The sequence below is a fragment of the Eutrema salsugineum genome, unplaced genomic scaffold, assembly GCF_000478725.1.
Source record: "Eutrema salsugineum unplaced genomic scaffold, Eutsalg1_0 scaffold_8, whole genome shotgun sequence".
Classification (NCBI taxonomy): domain Eukaryota; kingdom Viridiplantae; phylum Streptophyta; class Magnoliopsida; order Brassicales; family Brassicaceae; genus Eutrema; species Eutrema salsugineum.
The window spans coordinates 644998-670529 of NW_006256414.1; the positions used below are offsets into that span (position 1 = coordinate 644998).

Sequence of the window (25532 nt, forward strand, 5' to 3'; positions counted from 1 at the left end):
ACGCAAAAACAGACTAGGCCACTGTGAATATAGTAATGAACACAATTGTGAATATACTAATGAACACAATTTTGATCCAGTTTAACAACAAGTGCTGGATTCGCAATAGACTAGTAACGTTTATAATATAGTGTTACCAAATTATTTTTTCTCTCGTTCAAAGTATCTGTATGATCCAGTTTAACAACAACAAGTGCTCGATTAATTACTCATTTGAAGTTTCCCTTCCCATAAGTCAACGAGTTTTGCATTGATACACAAACGGATATTTTTTACTATAATTTTGTTTTTATATATCAGATTTATCTTGACTTCAGCTTCTCTTCCATCTCTCTTGTTTCTCATGGCTTCATATATATATGGCTTATTCTATGTCCTAACACAGCTGTGATATTAATCATTCTTTTCCTTTAAAAAAAAATTCTTTTAAAGACCACACCACTAAAGAACTACAAATATATGGTTGTCGTTTTGTGTAAAATAGCTTAAACTTAAAGTCTTGTAGTACAGAACAAATAAACCTTTATTATTTTACTTGAAGTTTCCCTTCCCATAAGTCAACGCTTTTTGCATTAATACACGGAAGGATCTTTTTTACTATAAATTTGCTTTTATATATCAGGTTTATCTTAACTTCAGCTTCTCTTCAGCCTCTTCCATCTCTCTTTTTTCTTATGGCTTCTCTTTCTTCTTCATTGCCGTGTCGCAACTGGAGTTACAACGTATTTGTGAGCTTCCACGGACCTGATGTCCGTAAAACACTTCTCAGTCATATGCGCGAACAGTTTAAACGGAACGGGATCACTATGTTTGATGATCAAAAGATTGTGAGAAGCGCAACGATAGCTCCTTCACTCACAGATGGAATAAGAGAATCGAGGATCTCGATAGTGATTCTTTCCAAGAGATATGCTTCTTCAAGCTGGTGTTTGGACGAATTGGTGGAGATATTGAGGTGCAAGGAAGTTATGGGACAGATAGTGATGACCATTTTTTATGGAGCGGATCCATCTCAAGTTAGGAAACAGACCGGAGAATTTGGGATGGTTTTCGATGAAACTTGTTCAAGTAAGACGGGAGAGGAAAGGCAGAAATGGAAAGAAGCTTTGAAGGATGTCGGCAACATTGCTGGAGAAGACTTCCTAACATGGTTTGTCTTTAATTCATCTGAGTTTTTGTTTCTTAGGTTATATTAAATGGTAAGAGCATCATGGTTACTTCTATATAATATATTCTAAAAAATAGAGAAATAATTTACTGGAATTGTTGTCTTTATGTTTGACTATAAATCTTACTATTAATTGCTAACAAGATCTTTTATTTTTAAAATTTTTTAAAAATTTCTATGTGTTTTTTTTAACAATAATTCAACATAATATTTATTTAAATTTTTATTTATGATATTTTTGTTGTAATTTTTTTTTTTTGACATCAATATTTTTGTTGTATTTTAAAATTTTAAATGATTATACAACTAATTATCATTAATAAGTTTAATTAATATTATATGGTATCTTATTGTTTAAGTTTCAAATAATAAATACGAAAGTTTGAAGATTGTTTTGTAAATAAAAAAAAATTATACTCTATAAATAGAGAAATGAACAATATATATTTATACTGTTCATTTTTTTATTTAAAGAGTAAGATATAAAGTACCAATGCAGATAATTTTATTCTAAAAATAAAGTTCAGAGGTAGAAATTTAGTACCATTGCATATGCTTTAACCACGAGAGAAAAAAAAAACACAGTGAAGGGTGTTTTCTCATTTCTGATGAATAGGAAGGATTTTACGGTAATTGGAATTTAAGGGATTATAGGGAATGTTTTTGTTGATTAAACAGAGGAATATTTTAAGAACTGTGACTATTTTGATTAAAACGGTACCTTGTTTTTTCTTTCTTATTTCTCTTTTGTTAGGGACAATGAAGCAAACATGATTGAGAAGATTGCCAGAGATGTTTCAAATAAACTGAATGCTACACTGTCTAGGGATTTTGATGGCATGGTGGGACTTGAACCTCATTTGAGAGAGTTGGAGTCTTTGCTAGATTTAGATAATAATGGAGTAGTTATGATGGTTGCCATCACTGGTCCTGCAGGGATTGGTAAAACTACCATTGCCAGAGCTTTACAAAACCGACTCTCTAATAGGTTTCAGCTTACTTGTTTTATGGACAACCTTAAGGGAAGTTATTTAAGTGGTCCTGATGTATTGCGCTTACAAGCACAATTTCTTTCAAAGGTTTTGAACCAGGATGATATTAGGATATGCCATTCAGGTGTGATAGAAGAAAGGCTTTGCAAGCAGAGAGTGTTCATCATTCTTGACGATGTAAGCAATATAAAGCAATTAGAGGCATTGGCGAATGAAACTACATGGTTTGGTCCTGGAAGCAGAATTGTAGTAACCACCGAAAACAAAGAGCTTTTGCAGCAACATGGTATCAACACTACGTACTATGTGGGGTTTCCATCTTTTAAAGATGCTGTCAATATCTTATGTAGATATGCTTTTAGAAAAAACCCTCCTTATCATGGTTTTGAAATGCTTGCATTAAGAGTAACAGAGCTTTGTGGTAAGCTTCCGTTGGGTCTCTCTGTCGTGGGTTCATCTTTACGTGGGAAGAATGAGGACGAATGGGAAAAGGTACTGAGGAAGCTGGAAACTATACTTAATCGAGGTATTGAGGACGTGCTAAGAGTCGGCTATGAAAATTTAGATGAAGATGAGCAAACGCTATTTCTCCACATTGCAGTCTTCTTCAACTATAGAAACTGTGATCTCGTGAAGACAATGTTCGATAACAGTGACTTGGATGTCCAAGAAGGGTTGAAAATCCTTGAAAGAAGATCTCTCATAGAGATACATGGGGAAAGAATAGAGATGCACATATTACTACGACAGATGGGTAAAAAAGCCATTCATGAACAAGAGCCTAGGAAACGCGGGATCTTAATGGATGCTCAGGAGATTTGTGAAGTTCTTGAACATGCCAACGTTAGTTCTTTCTCTTTTATTTTTTATAACTTTGTTCATTAATTTATACCTAAACTAGCTAGGCATTTAGTGAAGATAAGCAATGCATGACTATCGTGCTAACAATGTCTTTTTATTTGGAGTATTTTTATTTTTTTTTTGTTTAGGGTACAAGAGCTGTTTCCGGCATATCATTTGATATATCTGATCTCGATGACGTATCTATAAGTGAGAGAGCTTTCAAAAAGATGCCTAATCTTCGCTTCCTCAGAGTTTACAAAAGTAAAGAGGATGGGAATGATGTAGTGCATATACCTGAGGAGATGGAGTTTCCGCGTGGTCTAAGGCTGCTACATTGGGAGGCATACCCAAGTAAATGTCTTCCTCCTACATTTCATCTTGAATATCTTGTGGAGCTCAATATGAAGAATAGCAAGCTCGAGTACCTCTGGCAAGGAACACAGGTTAGTTGGTATTGAACTTTAGATATACTTTCATCTTCATATTATATAAATGATGTTCTTTCTCTCTCTCTCTCTCTCTCATTTTGTGGTTTTCTTGCATATTCAGCCGCTTACAAATCTCAAGAAGATGGGTTTGTCAGGATCTTTGCAATTGAAGGAACTTCCTGATCTTTCAAATGCTACAGCTCTTGAGACGTTGGATCTGATGGGTTGTGAGAGTTTGGTAGAGATTCCATCCTCGTGTTCACATCTTCATAAACTACAGAAGTTGTGGGTGACCGGATGCGTAAAGCTACAAGTCCTTCCAGCTCACATGAACTTGGCATCACTCGAAGAAGTCTTCATGAGAGGATGCTCAAGACTGAGAAACATCCCAGTCATGTCAACGAACATCAGAAAACTGTGTATATCGGAGACAGCGGTTGAAGACGTGCCTACATCGACCAGACTTTGGTCTCGTCTTAAGTCTCTCAGTATAAATAAAAGCGGAAAGCTCAAGGGATTAACACATCTCCCAAAGAGTGTCACAGATCTTGACCTAAGTTACTCTGATATAGAAAAGATTTCTGATAGCATCAAATCTCTTCATCAGCTACGAGACCTTAATCTAACTGGCTGCAGAAGACTTGCGTCATTGCCAAGGCTCCCTGGTTCGCTCAAAACCCTAGTGGCAGAAGATTGTGAGTCACTCAACACCGTATTTAGCCCTTTGAACACTCCAAATGCGCGCGTAAATTTCATCAACTGCTTCAAATTAAGTCAAGAAGCAACAAGGACAATCACTCAACCATCTTTCTATCTAGGAGCGGCACTTTTACCAGGAAAAGAAGTGCCTGCAGAGTTCGATCACCGAGGCAGAGGAAATTCCTTGACCATTCGTCCAGACGGTAACCCTTACAGCGGTTTCGTGGTTTGCGTCGTGATTTCCCCTAAGCAGCGACAGTTTAGTTATTCCCAACTATTGTGTCGTCGGATAGGCGTAGCTCAAGACGATTTCTATCCAGTTGAAATGTTGGTCTACGTAGGCGAAGTCCACAAGTTTCGAACGGAACATCTATTTGTATTCGACTCTCGCTTCATAGAATTCTACCCATCTGATATGAGCAGAGAGATAGTGCTCGAACTGAGCAGCAACTCCCACGACTTCGACATTATTGACTGTGGTGCCAGGATCTTGACGAACGAGAAGGGGACCTATGAATCTGGCTTGGAACAAGTGTTGGAAGAAGACATTGAGCTTGAAACTAGCGAAGCCTTTGAAGAAGACACCGAACACGGTGAACCAACGAATGGATTAATCTTTGAGTTCAAAGAAGAGGAGAAACGCACAGATTGTTGGAGTTGGCTCTTCTATTTTTTGAGATTGGTTTCGGGCTAGGTTACATGTTATTTTGCATTTCATATTTTTCAAGTGAGATTGTACACAAGTTAGCTGACAGCGACTGAGCGACAATATCAATTGTGAAAATTAAAATTTCTCTCATTCAGAGTATCTGCCTGATCCGGTTTAACAGCAAGTGCTATGAAATGTTCATAATAAAAAACAACAGTAAGTGCTCGATAATTCAATTTATTTTAGGGTGATTTGCATAAATAATATCTTTTACACTGACAATTAGGTGAATATCATATAAGAACAGTCAATTAGGTAAATAATAATAGTCAACCCTTGATTCCTTATCCAAAACAATGTTTTTTCCTGACATGAAAAAGACATCTACTTTTTGTTAAGTTGAAGACGCTACCATCAACTTTAGAACGATAACAGTGGCTACTTTTAAGCATCGATTGAAGTGTATATGATTATGATTAAAATATAGTCCAAGAGAAAAAAAAAACTAAGAAAAAAAGCTGGAGGATTGTCTATGAATGAGAAAAAGCTGGAAGATCGTCTATTACTGGGTTCAATATCTCTTACAGTAGTCGATTATGGTGAAAATATAGTTAACTACATACTGAATTGAGTATTGTAATATATATGTAAAATATGCAAATATAGTGTATTACAATAAGAAATTCTGGATTACAGGTCTTACATAAATAGACGACTATAAAAAAATTGATTACATACCTGTTTTTAAGCGACTTCATAATTGGGATTAGAGAGGCCAACATTCACATCGGTAACCTGAATGATCAAAAGAAATGGAAGACATAGTCGAATACATATATCAATTAGATAGACAACTATTACTAGATGGATATAAACTATAAAATAGATAACATAGTCGAGTACATGTATCAACTACATAGACAACTATTAATAGCTAAATATGAACCTGTATTTTATGAATCTCAGAATTCGGGTCTGGGATGTCTGTATTTTCGAGGGTGGGCTAAACAGTAACACAAGATAAGTAAAAATAATCGATTATAAAATGTGTACTATAATAATAGACACTCGATTACATGTCTTACATAAATAGACGATTATTAAAAGTCGATTACATACCTGTTCTTTAGCTACTTCATAATTGGGATTGGAGAGGCCAACATTCACATATGTAACCTCAACGATCAAAAGAATAAGAGACATAGTCGAATACATATATCAATTAGATAAACGACTATTAATAATCGATATCAATTATATCAATTCTCGGATATCTGCATTTTCGAGGGTGGGCTAAACAGTAACACAAGATAAGGGAAAATAATCAATTAACAAATAGACTGCTACTAATAGGTGAATACGAACTTGATCTTTAGCGAGCTCGACATTCAGATCTGGGAGGTCTGAAATCTCCTCGGTGGCTTGAACATTAACACTTTACTCATGAAATAAATTGATTATATAGTAGATGTCTACTAGTAGATGGTTATGAACCTTGACCTTTCCAGACTCCGAATTCGGTTCTGGGGTCTGCAATATACTCGGTAACATGTAAAGTAATCTGACATGAATAAAAATATAAGATTACGACATATTGGATTTCAATTATATGAATACGAACTTGATCAAAGGAGAAACCGCTATGTTACAGTTTCTGAAGGAGGCTAGTGTGAACAGTAGAATAGGGGGTATTTCTGATTTTCTGAGTAAGGGTATATATGAATAGTAATTACAAGTAGTCAGTTACACAAAATGCCGACTACAATTGAAAGTTAAATTGAAACATAATCCATAGATAAATAGTTGGCTACAAATTCAAAAACGAATGTTCATAATAGTAGTTGACTGCAAAACATGTAAAAGGTTCATAATTATAATGGAAAATATAGACATCCACCAATAGGTAGTCTACTAAAACAAGAGACAACAACTAAATTTGAAAGAACTGGTTTAACATGCTTTTTTCAGATAACAACCAAAAGAAATAGGATCGTCCGCAGATTCTTTTCCTAGCCTTACAAAGACATCAAGCAGTAGATCCCGAATCTGGAGAAGCACATTATTTGCCGAGATGTTGAGATGTTCAGAAGTGGATGTGTCTTTTGTTATTGGAAAGTTGTCCATTCTGAAAAATAAATATAAAGTAGACAACTATTAGTAGAAGGTTGTTCATTCTGATAAATAAATAGAAAGTAGACAACTATTAGTAGACAATAAATAACATAGGATTTGCTTTTTGGTTTCGCTATTGTAGTTGATTAGCAATGTTAACATAAAATGGATGGATATGACAGTTTGCATCACTAATCTGAGGAAGCACATTATTTGCAAACGGTGTGGGTTCAGATTGTCGAAGAGTACACATATCCCTTGAAACGAACGAAAGTCAAATAGTTAGCTATTGTAAACTGACTACCAATGTGACGTAAATAACTATTGTTATTCATATGAGTAGTTGACTATTCCTGTCTAGTAGTTATGTAGACTAACTAAATATGTAGCTTTACATTGAATCGGTTATAGACGTTGCGAGTAGACGATTACTAGCGATGATGTATATAGTTAACTACCGAAAGAAAAATTTAAAAATCCTAGATCTATAAAATCAAGAAACCCAGATGTGGATAACAGCAAAGATAGCCACCGTACTGAAGAAATACAGAGAAAAATTTGCAAAAATAGTAGAAAATAAAAATCAGCAGAACAGAACCAGGTATCAAAGAGATATGTTTCACAACTCCCCACTGAAGAAAGAATCAGCTGTGTTACAGATTTTTCACCATGGTTTGAAGCTGATGAACCGGCAATAATGAGGGATGGTAGAGCCTCGCCGTAGAGAAAGAGAGGAGCAAGAAGAAACACGAACGAGTAGTCACCGTAGAAAAGGAAAGGAGAGAATTTTTGGATGTGGGAGAAATTATTTGAAATAAAAATAAAAAAGTGAAAAACGCCTCTTTTGAATCTTTGACGGAAGAAGGAGGATATAAAAAGGGGATATAAAGAGAGGATCTAGAAATGAAGAACAGGGTTTCAAATTTTAAAATCCTGAATATGAAAACAAGACGTAAATTATTATTTTTAAAAAAAAATCAATGAAACAAAAAGATAAATTGTGTCAGACCAAAAAGTTTGTATTGCTATGATACAGTTTTTATGTCATAAGGTTGGAAAGCTGAGGGTGTGTAGTGTCTTTGCACAAGGGTAAAAAAATTACTTTTCATTCTTGCAAATTGTTCTCTGTAAACTAATATTCATTACAATTTCCCTTTATTTTATTTTAATTTCGTTTACTTTTCGTCTTTTCGGAGCTTGAAGGAATGAAAAGGCGAAGAGGCTTATGAATTTATGATCTCTTTCTCTAGTCAACGGTTAATGGCTGATCTTACCACAGCCAGTGGCGGAGCCACTTACAAGTTATTGGGGTCATTGGTCCCCAGTGGATTTTTAAAAATTAGAACAACTTATTAAAGCCCAGTTTTAATGCCCCCATTGATTAAATTATATATGCCCCCATTCTCTTATTTATTAAACCCAGACTAATAAAATTGGATTTTTAAGCCCTTAAGCCCAATAAACAAACAAACACAAGCTTGAAGCTACTAATAGAAACAAAAAAACGTGATTGATAAAAAAAAGGAAGAATCTCACATCGACATCTAGTGAAACAAATTCTAAAAAAGGCTGCATATATATAGTTTATTTTATTTTAGCAACATCAGTAATTTTTTTGGGCTTAAAAGTTAAAACATAAAAGCCTACGTTTAAAGAGCTTCCGCTAAATCAAACGGAACTCGGGTAGATTAAACATTGCTTTGGTTTGATTTGGCCCACCGATTTAATTATCGGTTCACAGAGTTTTAATTGGTTTTTTTTGGATTTTTAAAGTTTTTAAAAATCCGATCTTAGTAGCTAATTTAGATCGGATTGTTAGCTGGTTTTTAATTAAACCGATTTAACCAACCGATCTAATCTGAGTTTTAAACATCACTGCAAAAATAGCATACTATGAATCAATTAGTAAGTCTTATATATTTGTTTAATTATTTATTTTAGTTAATTTTTTAACTTAATTTAAATTAGTAACACAATTGTTTTTTTTTCTCAGTTGATGGAAAAGTTTTTGAAAAGAAAATCCGCCTCAACATCTGAGACTGAGAGTAATTTGGATGATTTGCCATGGGATCCTGCTAAACAGAAAAAGATTTTGGAATATCATCCAAATAAAAGAGATGAGGTAAGACGCAAGTATCTTGAGAGAGGTCCTTGTAAGCCTTATGGTCATAATTTTCCAAAAAAAATGATAGGAAAATCATTAAGAAGATTTAATCCAGCTTGGTTTGATCAGTATGCTAACTGGCTTGAGTATAGCGTATCGAAAGATAAAGCCTTCTGTTTGTGCTGTTACTTGTTTAGAGATGATATACAAAAACAAGGTGGGAATGATGCATTTGTGACCGAAGGTTTTTCTAGTTGGAATAAATCTGAAAGATTAGCTATTCATGTGGGTGCTATGAATAGCTTTCATAATATTGCTGTTAAGAAGTGTGATTCTTTGATGAATCAAAATCATTCTATTGAGCATGCTTTTTATAAGCAAGATGATGTGGCAAAAAATGAGTATCGTATTCGGTTAAATGCTTCAATTGATGCTTCTAGATATTTGTTGCGACAAGGATTATCTTTCCGTGCTCATGATGAGTCAGTAGAGTCTGATAATAAAGGGAATTTCAAACAACTCTTGAAATACACAGCAGAACAGAACGAGGTTGTAGGTAAGGTTACTTTGGAGAATGCTCCAAAAAATAACCAAATGACTTCTCCTCCGATTCAGAAGGATATCGTACACTGTTTTGCAGAAGAAGTTGTGAAATCTATTATAGAAGAAATTGATCATTGTGTTTTTGGTCTATTAGTGGATGAATCTGCTGATGTTTCACACAAAGAGCAAATGGCTGTTGTTTTTCGGTTTGTCGATAAGATAGGAACAATCAAAGAAAGATTTATTGGTGTTGTTCATGTAAGAGACACATCTTCCTTGACTCTCAAGCATGCTATAGATGATTTGTTTGCTAAGTATGGATTGAGCTTGAAAAATATAAGAGGTCAAGGTTATGATGGAGCGAGTAACATGAAAGGTGAATTTAATGGTCTCCGGTCTTTGATTCTAAGGGAAAACAGTTCAGGCTATTATGTTCATTGCTTTGCTCATCAACTTCAGTTGGTTGTAGTGGCAATTGCGAAAAAACATTTTGAAGTTGGTGATTTTTTCGATAAGATATCTACAATGTTGAATGTTGTTGGAGCTTCGTGCAAACGAAAAGATAAGTTTCAAGAAATATACCGAAAAGAAATTGAAAAAAAAAATCAATGATGGTGAAATTAGCACAGGGAAAGGAAAGAATCAAGATCGTTCTCTTCCAAGGCCAGCAGCTACTCGTTGGGGTTCTCATCATAAGACATTGTTCCGCTTGGTCGAGTTATTTTCAATAGTTACTAAGGTGCTTAAATTTATTCAAACCGAAGGCATTGAAGACTCGAAGAAACATCAAGCATATGGTCTTGCTAATTATTTGCACACATTTGATTGTGTGTTCTATATGCATTTTATGTTGCATATCTTGGGGCTAACTGAAAATTTATCCATGGCTTTGCAAACAAAAGATCAAGACATTCTCAATGCTGTTTCGTTGGTCGAATCTACAAAGCGAGAACTACAGAAGTTTAGAGATGATGGATGGGACTCACTGATGGTTAAGGTTCATTCTTTTTGTAACAAACATGACGTTGACATGGTCATGATGGAAGATGAGTTTGTTGATTTCAGAAGGCCAAGAAAGAGAACCAACACAACCAATTTACAATATTACAAGATCAGTTGTTTTAATTTTGTTCTGGATTTGCAGCTAAGTAAACACTCAACTCCTTATTTGCATGGCTTCTTTAAGTCCCACAAGTTCATTCAAGCAGTTTGATAAAGATAAGTTGATGAAGTTGGTTGAGTTCTATCCAGATGATTTTACTTCTGTTGAGCGTTTTTCTCTTGAGCAGCAATTTGACATCTACATTGACAATGTAAAAGAGGATAAACGATTTAGCAATTTGAAAAGTCTTGGAGATCTTTCGCGTCTGATGGTGGAAACACAGAAACATCTTGCACATCCTCTTGTTTACAGATTATTGAAGTTGGTGTTGACTTTACCAGTTGCTACAGCAACAGTTGAGAGATGTTTTTCTGCAATGAAGTTTGTGAAAACAACTTCTCGCAATCGAATTAGAGATCAATTTTTAAGTGATTGTCTTGTTTGTTTTATTGAGATTTAGTTGTTTGAATCAGTTACAAATGAAACAGTGATGAAGAGATTTTAAACCATGGCTCAACGTAGAGTATGCTTGTAAGGTGGTTTTAATAATATTTATAAACTATTTTTATTTTTATGTATGATTTTTTGAATATTTATTTATTTAATTTTTATATTTAAATATTTATGCCCCCAATGAAAAAAATTTTTGGCTCCACCACTGAACACAGCTGTGATATTTGTTCATTCATTTATTTTCTAATTCTTTAAAGGACAAACAGTGATACTTATAAAATCTTGGTAAAGAACAAGTAAACCTTTTTTTTTCATTTGAAGGTTTCTCCATCCATAAGCCAACGCGTTTTGCCTCAATACACGGAAGGACCCTTTTTCCTATTTAGTCTGTTTTTATAAACTTTCGGAAAACTCATTAACGTCAAATATCAGATTTTTGTTTTCTTCAACTTCTCTTCACCCTTTTCCATCTCCCTTGTCCGTCATATGGCTTCTCCTCTTCCTTTGTCTCTCATATGGTTGTAGATTTTTGCAAATTGTTGAAAGTCTTCAATATTATTTTCATTTTGAAGTTTCATCTGTCACAAGTCATAACGCGTTTGCCTATAGACACGGAAGGATCCTTTTTTTTCGTTTTGGATTTTTCTTTCATTCCGCTCTTCAAAAAAAAAAAATTAACTTCAAAATATCTGATCATACTTAACCCTTCTACTTATCTTCCGCTTCTGATTACCCTCTTCTCCATCTACTTCAGCTCGTCTCTCATGGCTTCTCCTTCTTGTTTAACGACTTGCAACTACAAATTCAAAGTCTTCTCGAGCTTCCACGGGCCAGACGTCCGTAAAACACTTCTCAGTCACTTGCGCGAACAGTTTAACCTCAAGGGGATCACTATGTTTAATGATAATAAGATCAAGAGAGGCGAAGAGCTAGATCCTTCACTCAAAGAAGCTATAAGAGAATCAAAAATCTGGATCGTGATTCTCTCCAAGAAATATGCTTCATCAAGCTGGTGTTTGGATGAACTGGTGGAGATATTGGAGCGCAAAAACGCTATGAAACAGATTGTGATGACCGTCTTCTACGGAGTGGAGCCATCCGATGTACGGAAACATACTGGAGAATTCGGGATCGCTTTCAATGAAACTTGTGCACGCAAGACCGACGAGGAAAGGCAGAAATGGAGCAAAGCTTTGACTGATGTGAGCAACATTGCCGGAGAAGACTTCAAAAATTGGTTGGTGTTCAATTAAACTGATTTATTATATCATGGGTTCTATTGATTAAGTGGTAGTCACATCATCAAAGAATAATCAGTTCCGGTGATTAAAGTTATGTTTAAGGGAATTATTTTGTTGAATGAATAATATAATTCCATGTCATAATAAATTTTTGGGATGAGAGGAATGTTATCTCTGTGATTATTTTTATGGAAATGGTACTTTTCTTTTATTCTCTTTTCTCAGGGATAATGAAGCGAATATGATCAAGAAAATTGCAAGTGATGTTTCAGATAAACTGAATGCTACACCGTCTATTGATTTTGTAGATATGGTGGGGATTGAAGCACACTTGCAGAAAATGCTGTCCTTATTACATTTAGATAATAAAGATGAAGCTATGATGGTTGGAATCTCTGGTCCAGCAGGCATTGGTAAGACTACCATTGCTAGAGCTTTGCAGAGTCTACTCTCTGGCAGGTTTCAGCTTACATGTTTTGTAGACAACATTAGGGGAAGCTGCCATAGTGGTCTTGACGACTACGGCATGCAATTGCGTTTACAAGAAGATCTTCTTTCTAAGCTTTTTAACCAAGATTGTACGAGGATATCCCATTTAGGTGTGTTACAACAAAGGCTAAGCGACCTGCGAGTGCTTGTCATTCTTGATGATGTGGATGATCTAAAGCAATTAGAGGCGTTGGCAAATGAAGCTACATGGTTTGGTTCCGGAAGTAGGATTGTAGTAACCACAGAGAACAGAGAGCTTCTGCAGCAACATGGTATTAACAATACGTACCATGTGGGGTTTCCATCTGATGTAGAAGCTCTTGGGATCCTATGTAGATATGCTTTTAAACAAAGCTCTCCACCTCATGGTTTTGAGGAGCTTGCGGAAATTGTAACACACCGATGTGGTAGACTTCCATTGGGTCTGCGTGTGGTGGGCTCATCTTTACGTGGGAAGAATGAGGACGAATGGAAAAAGGTAATGAGGAAGCTGGAAACTGTACTTAATCGAAGTATTGAGGAAGTACTAAGAGTCGGCTATGAAAGTTTAGACGAGGATGAGCAAACATTATTTCTCCACATTGCGGTCTTCTTCAACTATGAAGATGGTGATCTTGTGACGACCATGTTTGCTGACAGTGACTTGAATGTCAAAAGCAGTTTGGAGATCCTATTCAATAGATCTCTCATAGAGATATCTACATATCGTGAAACAATAGAGATGCACAAGTTACTACAACAGATGGGAAGACGAGCCATTCAAAAACAAGAGTCATGGAAGCGCCGGATCTTGATTGATGCTCAAGAGATATGTGACGTTCTTGAAAATGATACAGTAAGTGTTACTTTTCTTATTTTTGTACATGTTTTATTTCTTTACTCCCTAAAATTTCGTAAAAAGTATTTCGTAAATCCTACGTATTTTGATAATAACTTGTTTTTATATTTGGGATTTGGTTTAGGGCACTAGAAGAGTGTCTGGCATATCATTTGATACATCAGGAATCAACGATCTAATTGTAAGCAAGAGAGCTTTTTAAAAAATGCCTAATCTTCGGTTCCTCAGAGTTCACAAAAGAAGATATAATGGAAATGAAAGAATGGATATACCTGAGGACATGGAGTTTCCACTTCGTTTAAGGTTACTACATTGGGAGGAATACCCAAGCAAGAGTCTTCCACCTACATTTCATCCTCAATACCTTATCAAACTTGATATGCCGCATAGCAAGCTGGAGAAGCTGTGGGAAGGAATCCAGGTTGGTTTAGTACTAAATATATGAATCTACTACTTTGAATGTACTCTAGATGGACCGTGTAGTTTCTCTTCACGTTATGATGTTCTTCTCTCTGTTTTGTGGTTTTTTTTTTGTTGCTTTCAGCCACTTGCAAACCTCAAGGAGATGAGGTTGTCAGGGTCTCGTCATTTGAAGGAACTCCCAGATCTTTCAAATGCTACAAATCTTGAGACATTGGTACTGAGTTATTGCGAGAGTTTGGTAAAGCTTCCATCCTCTATTTCGAATCTTCCTAGAATAGAGACTTTGTGGATGAATTCTTGCACAAAGCTAGAAGTCATTCCAACTAACTGGAACTCGGCATATCTTTCATCGGTCAAGATATCGGGTACGAACATCACAACATTCGATATATCAGTTACCCTTTGGTATCTTCGTAGCTATTTTGCTATCAGTTTACGACATAATGGAAAGCTCAAGACACTAACACAACTCCCCACGAATATAAGAGCTCTAGACCTAAGCTATAGTGGTATTGAAAGGATTTCCAGTTGCTGCATCAAAGGTCTTTACATGTTAAGAGACCTAACACTTTGTTGCTGCAGAAATCTAACATCACTGCCAGAGCTCCCTCGTTCACTCCAATTCCTAGATGCAAGCAATTGTGAATCACTGGAAACCATATATTGCCCCTCGAGCACTCTAGATATGCAACTCAATTTCACCAACTGCTTCAAATTGGGCCAACAAGCACGGAGAGATATTATCCAACTACAAACCCTAGATCGCTTTCAACATGGGTCGTCCTACTTACCTGGAAGCGAAATGCCTAGAGAGTTGGACCACCGAGCCAAGGGAAATACTTTGATCTTTCCTATTTCAGCTTTCTCCTATTTTAGTGTCTGCCTCGTGATTGCACCTAACCAGGAAACCGGAGAATATGATGACCCCTACGTATTTTGTCGTCGGATACGCAAAGGCTACTTATACCCCATTCAAAAAATCCAAGTTTGCCGTATCCCCAGCACATGTCGAACGGAGCATCTGTTTACATTTCATTCTCATTTACTTGGGCAACACGGATACCTTGAAGTCACCGGAGAGATAGAGCTCGAGTTCAGCAGCCAATCCCAAGACTTCGACATTATTAAATGTGGTGCTCAGATCTTGACGTACGAGTCAGACGAAGAAGACGACAACGATGATTGTATCCCGGTCCGGAGATCTGAATCTGAATCCGAGGAAGTGTTAGACGATGAAGAGGGCTACACATACGGTAACTAGGAATCTGTCTCCAGGAAGCGTCCCATCGAGGAAGACAATGATGACGAGTGCTTCTACAAATCTGGGGAAGCGTCAAAAGACTCAAGTTTTTAAGAAAAATGGAAAATAAATCACAAGTAGTCCAAAACACTTAACCACATAGGAATAGTGAAAAAAAGCTATCCGTCTCCTCTTGGAAAATAGACAGATCTCACCAGAAGAGACATGCACCAGAGCCACTCTCAATGCCCTTGAATGGCAGAAAGCCCAATCGACGACCTCATCCGATGCACTTCACGAGAGAACACAACAGACCCAAGATCACACAATCCGGAGTGAGATCCGATGCCGAACCGACGGAGCTTGGACATCTTCGACATGCTATGCCGGATTGGGCTGGATCTTCCTTAGAAACGATGATGTCGAGATCATTAGAGAATCTGCCTCAGAAGACTACGTCAATTCACCACTTGCCGCGGAGGCACTTGCGATCCGAGCCACCCTCCACCATGCTGTCGCCTTGAAGTTCCGAGATCTCCATATACAATCGGACTGCCAAGTGCTAATCAACATAATCAGGAAGAAGAGTGATCGCAAGGAAATCAGATCAATCCTCCTTGATATTTCTTCTTTGTCCAAAAATTTCCGGTGTTTTTACTTAGATCACATTCCTCGCACAGCAAACTATTCAGCTGATGCTCTCGCTAAATAAGCCCTTCATGGGCCCAGTTGTGTAACCCATTAAGGGGTATTTGGCTTTTAAGTTAATTAAAAGGCTGTTCAAAAAAAAAAAAAATCACAAGTAGTCTCTCTCTCTTGATATTTTGTAATATCTTTCTGTTCACATGGTTTTAAAATGTGCTGTGACCAAGCATCAAATTCAGCCACTTCTAATTCAGCCACTTTCACACCTCCAGAAAATAAATTCAAACTGGATTAACGCCAAGAATTTTTATCACATTCAAATTGAATTCCTACAAGCTGTCTTGAGAATCACATCAAACATGTTTTTTTTTTCTTTTCTTGGTAACAAAACAAATCACACATTTAATTATAAAGTGAGTTAAGCATAAAACAATATATTGTTTTGATTTTTGAATAAATAACGACGTATTGTATAGTATCCAATATACAATTCCCAAATCCTGAAAGTAAGACGAGGACAAAAAAATCGATCTGGAAAAAGAAAAGAAATTTCATCATTGGTATACTTTCTTTTCTTTTACTACGCATGGTATAATTGGTATGAGCTAGAGAAGGTTTCATATTCATGGCTGTTAAATATATGAGCTAGAGAAGGTTGCAATCTCATGGTCACACATTTTTGTTACTCTATCTTCTTACTATAGCTGTTTTTGCTGAAAATAAATGGCTGCATAGAAAAGCTATCATGTTTTTCAATTAGGATCTGTACGTAGAAGATAAAATCTTTACATGCAAGTATCTTTTGTGACTTAATTTTTTTGGTTTCCAGTGGTCCGCCTCGTTTTGGAGACAGAGATGATTACTGAGGAGGTCCAAGATCAGGTGGAGGGTTTGGTGACAAGAGTGGAGCTCTGACTAGTGAGTAGTGACTACCAGCCTTCTTTTAGGTTACGATCTTGATCCTTGCTATCTTCCAGTTATTCGTCTTTTGATACTTGTTTTAGTGCTTAGCATCGTCTAGAAAGGAACTCTTGAATGGTTTGATTACCATCTATTGATTATGCTCTCTGTGATCTAGCTAGCGCCTTTTATATTTTATGAAATATTGAGCCTCTGTTATTCATTAGCTTAGGTGTTTGTAACTTCCTAAATATACTAATCCTTAACCTTGTCAACTAGTCTATGCACATCTAATTCTCAGTTGGTCATTCCTGCGTTTGAACCTCCATGTTACCATGAGTACGGTTCCATATCGATAGTGAATTAATGTTTCTGTTCCCCATAATAATGTACTTGCTTGCCTCTTACATATTAACTGATGTTGATGCTCTGCATGATTGCATCTACTCTTACAATAATGGTACTTGAAACATTGAATCTTTTGAGGGTTGCAGGACCAGGAGCTAGACCTGGGTTTGGTCGTGGAGCTGGTGTCTGTAGTGGTGCTGGTCCAGCCGTTGGATCAGATCTTCCTTGAAAGAAAAGTCACCTTTTTTTTGGTTCTTGTCTTTAAGTTGATAGCTTTGTTTGAGAACTAATGAGTCTTGGAACTTAGTTTCCTTCTGTTTTCTTAGTTGCCTCTTTAACCCTGTCACAAATCATAAAATAGTATAAAACTTAACATTTAAACCAAAAAAAAAACTTAGTTTCCTTCTGTTACATCGGTCTATATCATTTGATTGTTAAGAACTTGGTGACAGACATTTTTGGATCTTATATGATTGTTTCACTTTCTTACACTATCTTTTGTTTATTTATAGGCTAGGAATTACGCATTCACAAATCAATTAGAACAAACACTTCGAGGTCCAATTGCTGAAAGCACTTAACATTAATTTCGACAAATCACTACACGAAAACAGTAACTCACCGACTACATTTTGCGACTCATTATGCAGTTGTTAAAATTACCGACTAAACAACGACTACTTGACGGCTTGACGGCTACCTGCGACTAAACGACTTTAGTCGCCAATTAGTCGTCCATTAGCGACCACAAACTGTCGTCGTATAATAGTCGCTAATCGGCGACTAATGTACGACTACTTTGTTGTCGGTAAACTGTGGTCATAAAATAGTCGTAATTTGGCGACTAAAAAGCGACTGTTGCGGCGAATCGCAAAAAATTAAACACGTGGTTAACGTTTTGTGGTTGGTGTATCTACTTTTAACGACTACGTGTTGTAGTCTTAAAATGGACGCAATACAGTCGCAAATTAGTCGGTAAATTATCTATATATACAGCTTAGCGATTCTCGGCTGAATCACAATTGTGTCTTGGCTAAATCATAATTATTTTTTGGCTGAATCACAATTACGAGTTTGTTTTTATAAAATGTCAAGAAATTCTAATTATAGAGAATGGATGTATAAGAAGATTGATGAAAAGACGGGGAATTTCTCGACTGAATTTGTAGAAGGAATGGAGCAATTCATGAATTTTGCAAACAATCAGCCTCTCACACAAAACAATGGTGGCAAGTTTTACTGCCCTTGTAGTGTTTGCAAAAATTGCAAATTTTTACCGGGAAGAAAAATTTGGAATCATTTGTATAGTAAAGGGTTCATGCCGGATTATTATATTTGGTATAAACATGGAGAAGAAATTACTGATCTGGATTATGGAACTAGTTATGTTGATACAACTCATATAAGTGGGAGTGAAGAAGATCAAATGGGTCATATTGCTGAAAATAGTTATATGCATATGGTGAATGATGCATTTCATGATAACTATCATCAAGGTGATAACTATCATCAAGGTGAGAACTATCAGAATGTACAAGAACCTGTACATAACCATTCCCAAAAGTTTTACAACCTCTTAGATGCTGGAAAAAAACCTTTATATGATGGTTGTCGGGAAGGCCACTCGCAGTTATCCTTAGCTGCTCGGTTCATGCAAAATAAGGTGGATTATAATATGAGTGAAAAGTGTGTGGATTCGTGGGCTTCTTTGTTTACCGAGTATCTACCTGACGGGAATCATGCAACCAGTTCCAATTACGAGACAGAGAAACTGATGGGAAATTTAGGCCTCCCATTTCATAAAATTGATGTTTGTATTAACAATTATATGATCTTCTGGAAAGAAGATGAAATGTGGGAGGAATGTAAATTTTGTCAAGCACCAAGGTATAAGCCGAACGAAGGTCGACGACAATCACGAACTAGAATACCATATAGTCGTATGTGGTATCTACCTATTGCTGACATATTGAAGAGAATGTATCAGAGTAAGAAGACGGCAGCGGAAATGAGATGGCATGCGGAGCACCAAGCAAAGGAAGGAGAAATGTGTCAAGGACAGTCCGCATGCTTACTATCACAACCTGACCATCACAACAGGGTAGTGACCTGCTATTGGAGACAAGGACAGTCCGCATGCTTACTATCACAACAGGGCTGCGATTGCTCCTCCAACCATTCAGAGGCAAGACTTTGAGATCAAACCTCAGCTGATCTCATTGGTGAAGCAGCACCTCTTTCATGGGCTTCCTGCTGAGATTCCGATGGACCACATTGAGAATTTTGAGGAGATTTGCAGCACGACTGGATCAAATGGGATACCAGCCGATTTCTTGAAGTGCAAGCTTTTTCCATTCTCACTTGCGGACAAAGCTTTGCGCTGGCTGAAGTCATTACCACCTGGGTCATTGACTACATGGGAAGAGTGCAGATCAGCGTTTTTGGACCATTTCTACACTAAGGCAAAAACTGCAGCTCTGAAGAACAAGATCTCGTCGTTTAAACAGCAACCTGGTGAAGCTTTCTGCGAAGCTTGGGAGAGGTACAAGGAGTACCGAAGAGAGTGCCCTCACCATGGGTTCTCTGATGAGCAGATCCTGTCAACCTTTTATGATGGTGTCAACTGGGATTACAGGAATGCTTTGAATGCAGCTAGCAATGGCGATTTCATGACTAAGTCCAAAGAAGCTGCTTATGAGTTGATTGAGAACTTAGCTGCAAGCTCCAGCAACAAATCCCAAAAGTATGACAGGTCTAGCAAATCAGTTCATAGTGTGGAGTTGAGCAAAATCGATGAGCTTACAGCAAAGGTGAATCTGCTGTTGAGAGAGAACCAGAGATCTGTGCATTTTGCTGATGAGGTTGGTGATGCACCGCTTGCTCAAGAGTTTGTAGATGCAGAGAATAATGATCAGATGGAGGTAAATTTCGTGAATGGACAAGGGTATGTGCAGAATCGCAGTTTCAACAACTTCAGAAGCCACCCGAATTTATCCTACAGGAGCAACAATGTCGAGAACCCTCAGGATCAGGTCTATCCGCAGCAAGGAGTGCAGAATCAGTCAGGATTTCAGAAGAACGTCTCCAGCAACTTCCAAGGAAAGCAGTTCATCACCAATCAGAATCGATTTCAAGGTGGAAATCAGCAGAAGTTGCCTTTCACAAGTCTACAGCCTTCTTCGAGTTCCTCAAATAACTCGCAGGATGAGCTGAAAAACTTGATGCAACAGCTGCTGGTTAATCAGCAAAAGTCTTCCATGGAGATTAATGCCAAAGTGGACACCATGTACAATGATTTGAATGGCAAGTATGAGGCTGTGTGGACTCATGTGAAGAAGCTGGATGTTCAGGTAGCTCAGACTGCAGAAGCTGTGAAGAGATCACCTGGAACTCTCCCTGGAAAAGGTGAAAACCCCAGGAATGAGTTTGTGAATGCTATTGAGCTTAAAAGTGGGAAGACTCTACATGTTGCACCAACAAGCTCTGTCTCAGAAAAGAGGAAGAAAAAGGACGTGGAGCACCGGCTCCAAGAAGAAGAACCAGCTCATGACGTAAAAAAGACGAAGGAGCACTCTTCCTCCATCGGAGCACCTGCTCCAAAATCTGGAGCACCTGCTCCAGACGTAGATTTGACGAGGGAGCACCCTGAGCCAACGAGGGAGCACCTGCTCCAGCCACCTGCCCCAGCAAACATTCCTGCAAGAGTTTACACGCCTAAGGTACCTTACCCAGTTCCACCAAAGAAGTCTCGCAAGGACTTAGAGGATGCAAAGTGCAGGGAGATGCTGAAGGATTTGACTGTAAAACTCCCTCTAGCTGATGCTGTTCAGATGATACCAGCCCTTAAAAGATACATGAAGGGGTTAGTGTCTGGGAAAGCTGTAGAGAAAGAGAGTGTCATGATGGTTTCGAAGGAGTGCAGTGCTGTGCTTCAGAACAAAGTGCTGAAGAAGAGAAGTGATCCAGGAAGGTTTGTTCTCTCAGTCAGGATTGGGAATGTATTGTTTGCAAGGTCTCTCTGCGATCTGGGTTCAAGTGTGAATCTGATGCCTTACTCTGTAGCCAAGCGATTGGGTTACACCAGATTCAAACCGACGAAAATCTCGCTGGTATTCGCTGATAGATCAACCAAATTCCATGTTGGTATACTTGAGGATCTGCATGTTCAGATAGGTGATACACTCATTCCAGCAGATTTTGTGATTCTGGAGCTTGATGAAGAACCCAAGGATCCTTTGATATTGGGTCGATCCTTCTTATGCACAGCTGGTGCAATCATAGATGTGAAAGAAGGAGTGATAGATCTCCAGCTGGGAGATATGGTGGTGCGATTTGAGATGAATAAACTCTTCAAGAAACCAATGCTGGACGGACAGACATTTGTCATAGATGATGGTTCAGGCATTGCTGAAGAGGTTGCTGAAGAGGTTTTGGCCATCGATCCTCTCGAAGTTGCACTCACCAAAGCTGAAGGAGAACATGGGTATTTGAGTGAAGAAGCTGATGGGTTTGCAAAAATGCTGAATGCAAGCACGAGAATGCAAAGGCAGGTGGCGTACATGAGCTTAGAAGGCAAGGAGAGCTCACCTGAAGAAAAAGCCGACGGAGCACCTGCTCTGAATCCTGGAGCACCTGCTCCCGACGGTTTGATTGATGGACCTTGGAGCGAATTGAGAGCTCCGAAGCTTGAGCTCAAACCCCTTCCTGTGGGGCTCAGGTACGCGTTTCTAGGACCCAATTCGACATTCCCTGTGATAGTGAACTCTGAATTGAACAATGTAGAGATTGCCTTGCTTCTTTGTGAAATTAGAAAGTATAGGAAAGCTATAGGATATTCACTAGATGACATTCCAGGGATTTCTCCTGATCTTTGCATGCATAGAATACATCTAGAAGATGAATCAATGACTTCTGTAGAACATCAGAGGAGGTTAAACCCGAATCTACAAGATGTTGTAAAGAAAGAGATAATGAAACTTCTAGAAGCTGGTGTGATCTATGCAATTTCAGATAGTAATTGGGTTAGTCCGGTTCATGTAGTTCCTAAGAAAGGTGGCATCACTGTGATAAAAAATGATAGGAATGAATTGATACCAACTAGAACTGTTACTGGGCATCGAATGTGCATAGATTACAGGAAATTGAATGCTGCAACCCGCAAAGATCATTTTCCTTTACCATTTATCGATCAGATGCTTGAACGCTTGGCTAACCATCCTTATTACTGTTTCTTAGATGGTTACTCAGGTTTCTTTCAGATCCCAATCCACCCGGATGACCAGGAGAAGACGACATTCACATGTCCTTATGGCACTTTTGCATATCGCAGAATGCCATTTGGGTTGTGTAATGCTCCAGCAACATTCCAACGCTGCATGATGTCGATTTTCACTGACCTGATTGAAGACATAATGGAAGTTTTCATGGACGATTTTTCTGTCTATGGAAGCTCCTTTTCTGTCTGTTTGTCTAATCTGTGCAGGGTCTTGCAGCGGTGTGAGGAGAAGCATCTGGTGCTTAACTGGGAGAAATGCCATTTCATGGTAAGAGATGGGATCGTGCTGGGACACAAAATCTCAGAGAAAGGGATCGAGGTGGACAGGGCAAAGATCGAGGTGATGACGAGTCTGCAGCCACCAACATCAGTCAAGGGGGTTCGCAGTTTTCTGGGCCATGCAGGTTTTTACAGGCGCTTCATCAAAGATTTCTCGAAGATTGCCAGGCCCCTGACGCAGCTGCTGTGCAAGGATGTGAAATTCGAGTTTGATGATGCATGTTTGGAGGCATTTCACAGGATAAAAGGAGCTTTGGTCAGCGCTCCTATTGTCCAGCCACCAGATTGGGAACTACCTTTTGAGGTCATGACCGATGCTAGCGATTATGCAGTGGGAGCAGTGCTGGGACAGAGGAAAGAAAAGAGGCTCCACGTCATTTATTATGCTAGCCGAACACTCGACGAGGCTCAGTGCAGATATGCCACAACTGAAAAGGAGCTTCTTGCAGTGGTTTATGCTTTTGAGAAGTTCAGGTCTTACCTTGTTGGGTCGAAAGTTGTTGTTCACACAGACCATGCAGCTCTGAAATACCTGTTGACGAAGAAGGACGCCAAGCCAAGGCTCCTTCGATGGATCCTTTTGCTGCAAGAGTTTGATTTGGAGATTAAAGATAAAAAAGGGATTGATAATTACAGACCACTTGTCGAGGCTGAAGATAGATGATGACATTCCACTAAATGACAGCCTTCCTGATGAACAAGTTTACGCCATAGAAGTTTCTGGGTTCGACGAGCACCTGCTCCCCACCGGAGCACCTGCTCTGACGAGTTTTTGCAACCAAGTTGACATAGATCGGCATTCTGGTTTCCCATGGTTTGGAGAGATTGCAAATTACCTTGCTGCAGAGCAGGAACCTGCAGGTTTTGTGGGAAACAAAAAGAAGAAGTTTCTAAAGGATGTGAGGCACTACTTTTGGGACGAGCCTTATTTATACAGGCATTGCTCTGATGGAATCTTCAGAAGATGTGTAGCTGACGAGGAGATACCAGGAGTGTTGTTTCATTGCCATGGATCCTCTTATGCAGGTCACTTCGCCACCTTCAAGACTGTGTCGAAAATTCTCCAAGCTGGGTATTGGTGGCCGACGATGTTCCGAGATGCAGCGAGTTTTATCTCCAGGTGTGACACATGTCAGAGACAAGGGAACATCAGCAGGAGGAATGAGATGCCTCAGAATTTCATCTTGGAAGTAGAGATTTTCGATGTGTGGGGTATAGACTTCATGGGACCTTTTCCACCATCTTATGGGAATGAGTATATTCTGGTGGCAGTTGACTATGTATCAAAGTGGGTGGAAGCTCTGGCTAGTCCCACAAATGACGCAAATGTGGTTTTAAAGATGTTCAAATCTGTCATTTTTCTCAGGTTTGGTGTGTCGCGAGTGGTGATTAGCGATGGAGGCTCTCACTTCATCAACAAAGTCTTTGAAAACTTGTTGAAGAAGAATGGTGTAAGGCATAAGGTGGCGACCCCATACCATCCTCAGACGAGTGGGCAAGTTGAGGTTTCCAACAGGGAAATCAAGAACATTCTGCAGAAGACTGTGAGCACCACAAGGAAGGATTGGGCAGTGAAGCTTGATGATGCTCTTTGGGCATACAGAACAGCTTACAAAACACCTTTGGGGACTACACCATTCCACTTGGTGTATGGAAAAGCATGTCATCTTCCAGTGGAACTTGAGTACAAAGCTGCTTGGGCAGTGAAGCTGCTGAATTTCGATGCAAAGAGTGCTCATGAGAGGAGAGTAATGCAGTTACATGAGCTGGAAGAAATTAGGCACCTGGCCTATGAAAACTCAAAGATTTACAAAGAGAGGACAAAAGCTTTTCATGACAAGAGGATCCTCAACAGAAGCTTTGCACCAAACGATCAGGTATTGCTCTTTAACTCTAGATTGAAATTGTTTCCAGGGAAGCTGAGATCGAGATGGTCTGGACCATTCACCATCAAGGAGGTTCGACCATATGGAGCTGTAGTGTTGCTGGACACTAAAGGAGGCGAGTTTGTTGTCAATGGACAGAGGTTGAAACCATACCTTGCTGGTCCAAATATCGCAGAAGGTGAATCAGTCACCTTAAGCGATCCTCCTCAAGCCTAAATGGGTTTCCAAGTCAAGCTAATGACTTAAAACAAGCGCTTGGTGGGAGGCAACCCACCGGTAAGAGTCTCTAACTTTGTGTCTTTCAATTCTTAGCTACTAACTTTGTTTTTAGGTTCTTTGTTTTCAAAAAAAAAAAAAAAAAAAAAACAGGTAAGAAGTTGTTCAACGTGGAAGAGAAGATGTGAGGAAGAAGAAGGAAGAGCACCCAACCGGAGCACCTGCTCCATCTGCTGGGTTGGTTGCTCACCACGTAAAAAGTGACGAAGGAGCAACCCAAGGGAAACCGGAGCACCTGCTCCGGCACCTGCTCCAGACGAACAAAAGACGAGGGAGCACCCAGCTCTGTTCCGGAGCACCTGCTCCGCCAGGGTGCTCCACATGTGCGAACCAGGTAAGTTTTTTGGACACTTCTCTAGCTTATTTTTACACCGGGGACGGTGTGAAGTAAGTCCGGGGGAGGGTCGTGTCCCTTGTACTTCTTTCTTTTGCTTTCTTCCTTTTAGTACTTCTTTTGAGTCAGTTTTAGTTTGTTTCTTTGAGTTATTTTGTTTCTTTGAGTCAGTTTGTTATATGAGTCAAGTCAAAGCTCGTGGGAATTAGGACCAATTCTATGATGATTTCAGACCATTTGTGAATCTTGACCACCTTCTTCTAGT

At 38.5% G+C, this 25532-nt stretch overlaps 1 protein-coding gene, 1 non-coding gene and 2 pseudogenes across 2 annotated transcripts; 3 read left to right on the plus strand and 1 right to left on the minus strand.

Moving 5' to 3' along the window:
- Window positions 1-674: 674 nt before the first annotated feature.
- On the plus strand, window positions 675-4046 carry LOC18009829 (disease resistance protein RML1B). The gene is made up of 5 exons (XM_024148601.1): window positions 675-1150; window positions 1923-3003; window positions 3150-3446; window positions 3553-3899; window position 4046. Coding segments are annotated over exons 1-5 (2202 nt in total).
- Window positions 4047-8887: 4841 nt separating this feature from the next.
- On the plus strand, window positions 8888-11123 carry LOC112089877 (annotated as a pseudogene).
- Window positions 11124-11599: 476 nt separating this feature from the next.
- Window positions 11600-15267, plus strand: LOC18009769 (annotated as a pseudogene).
- Window positions 15268-19691: 4424 nt separating this feature from the next.
- Window positions 19692-19798, minus strand: LOC112082306. The gene has a single exon (XR_002896965.1). It is a non-coding gene; the product is annotated as a small nucleolar RNA R71 (small nucleolar RNA).
- Between the last annotated feature and the right edge of the window lie 5734 nt (window positions 19799-25532).

Bases quoted from the DNA above. Each gene is read 5' to 3' on its own strand.
- LOC18009829 (XM_024148601.1), top strand. From the start codon at position 675: ATGGCTTCTCTTTCTTCTTCATTGCCGTGTCGCAACTGGAGTTACAAC. The intron at 1,151-1,922 runs GTTTGTCTTTAA...CTCTTTTGTTAG, and splicing joins GGAGAAGACTTCCTAACATG to GGACAATGAAGCAAACATGA. The intron at 3,004-3,149 runs GTTAGTTCTTTC...TTTTTTGTTTAG, and splicing joins AAGTTCTTGAACATGCCAAC to GGTACAAGAGCTGTTTCCGG.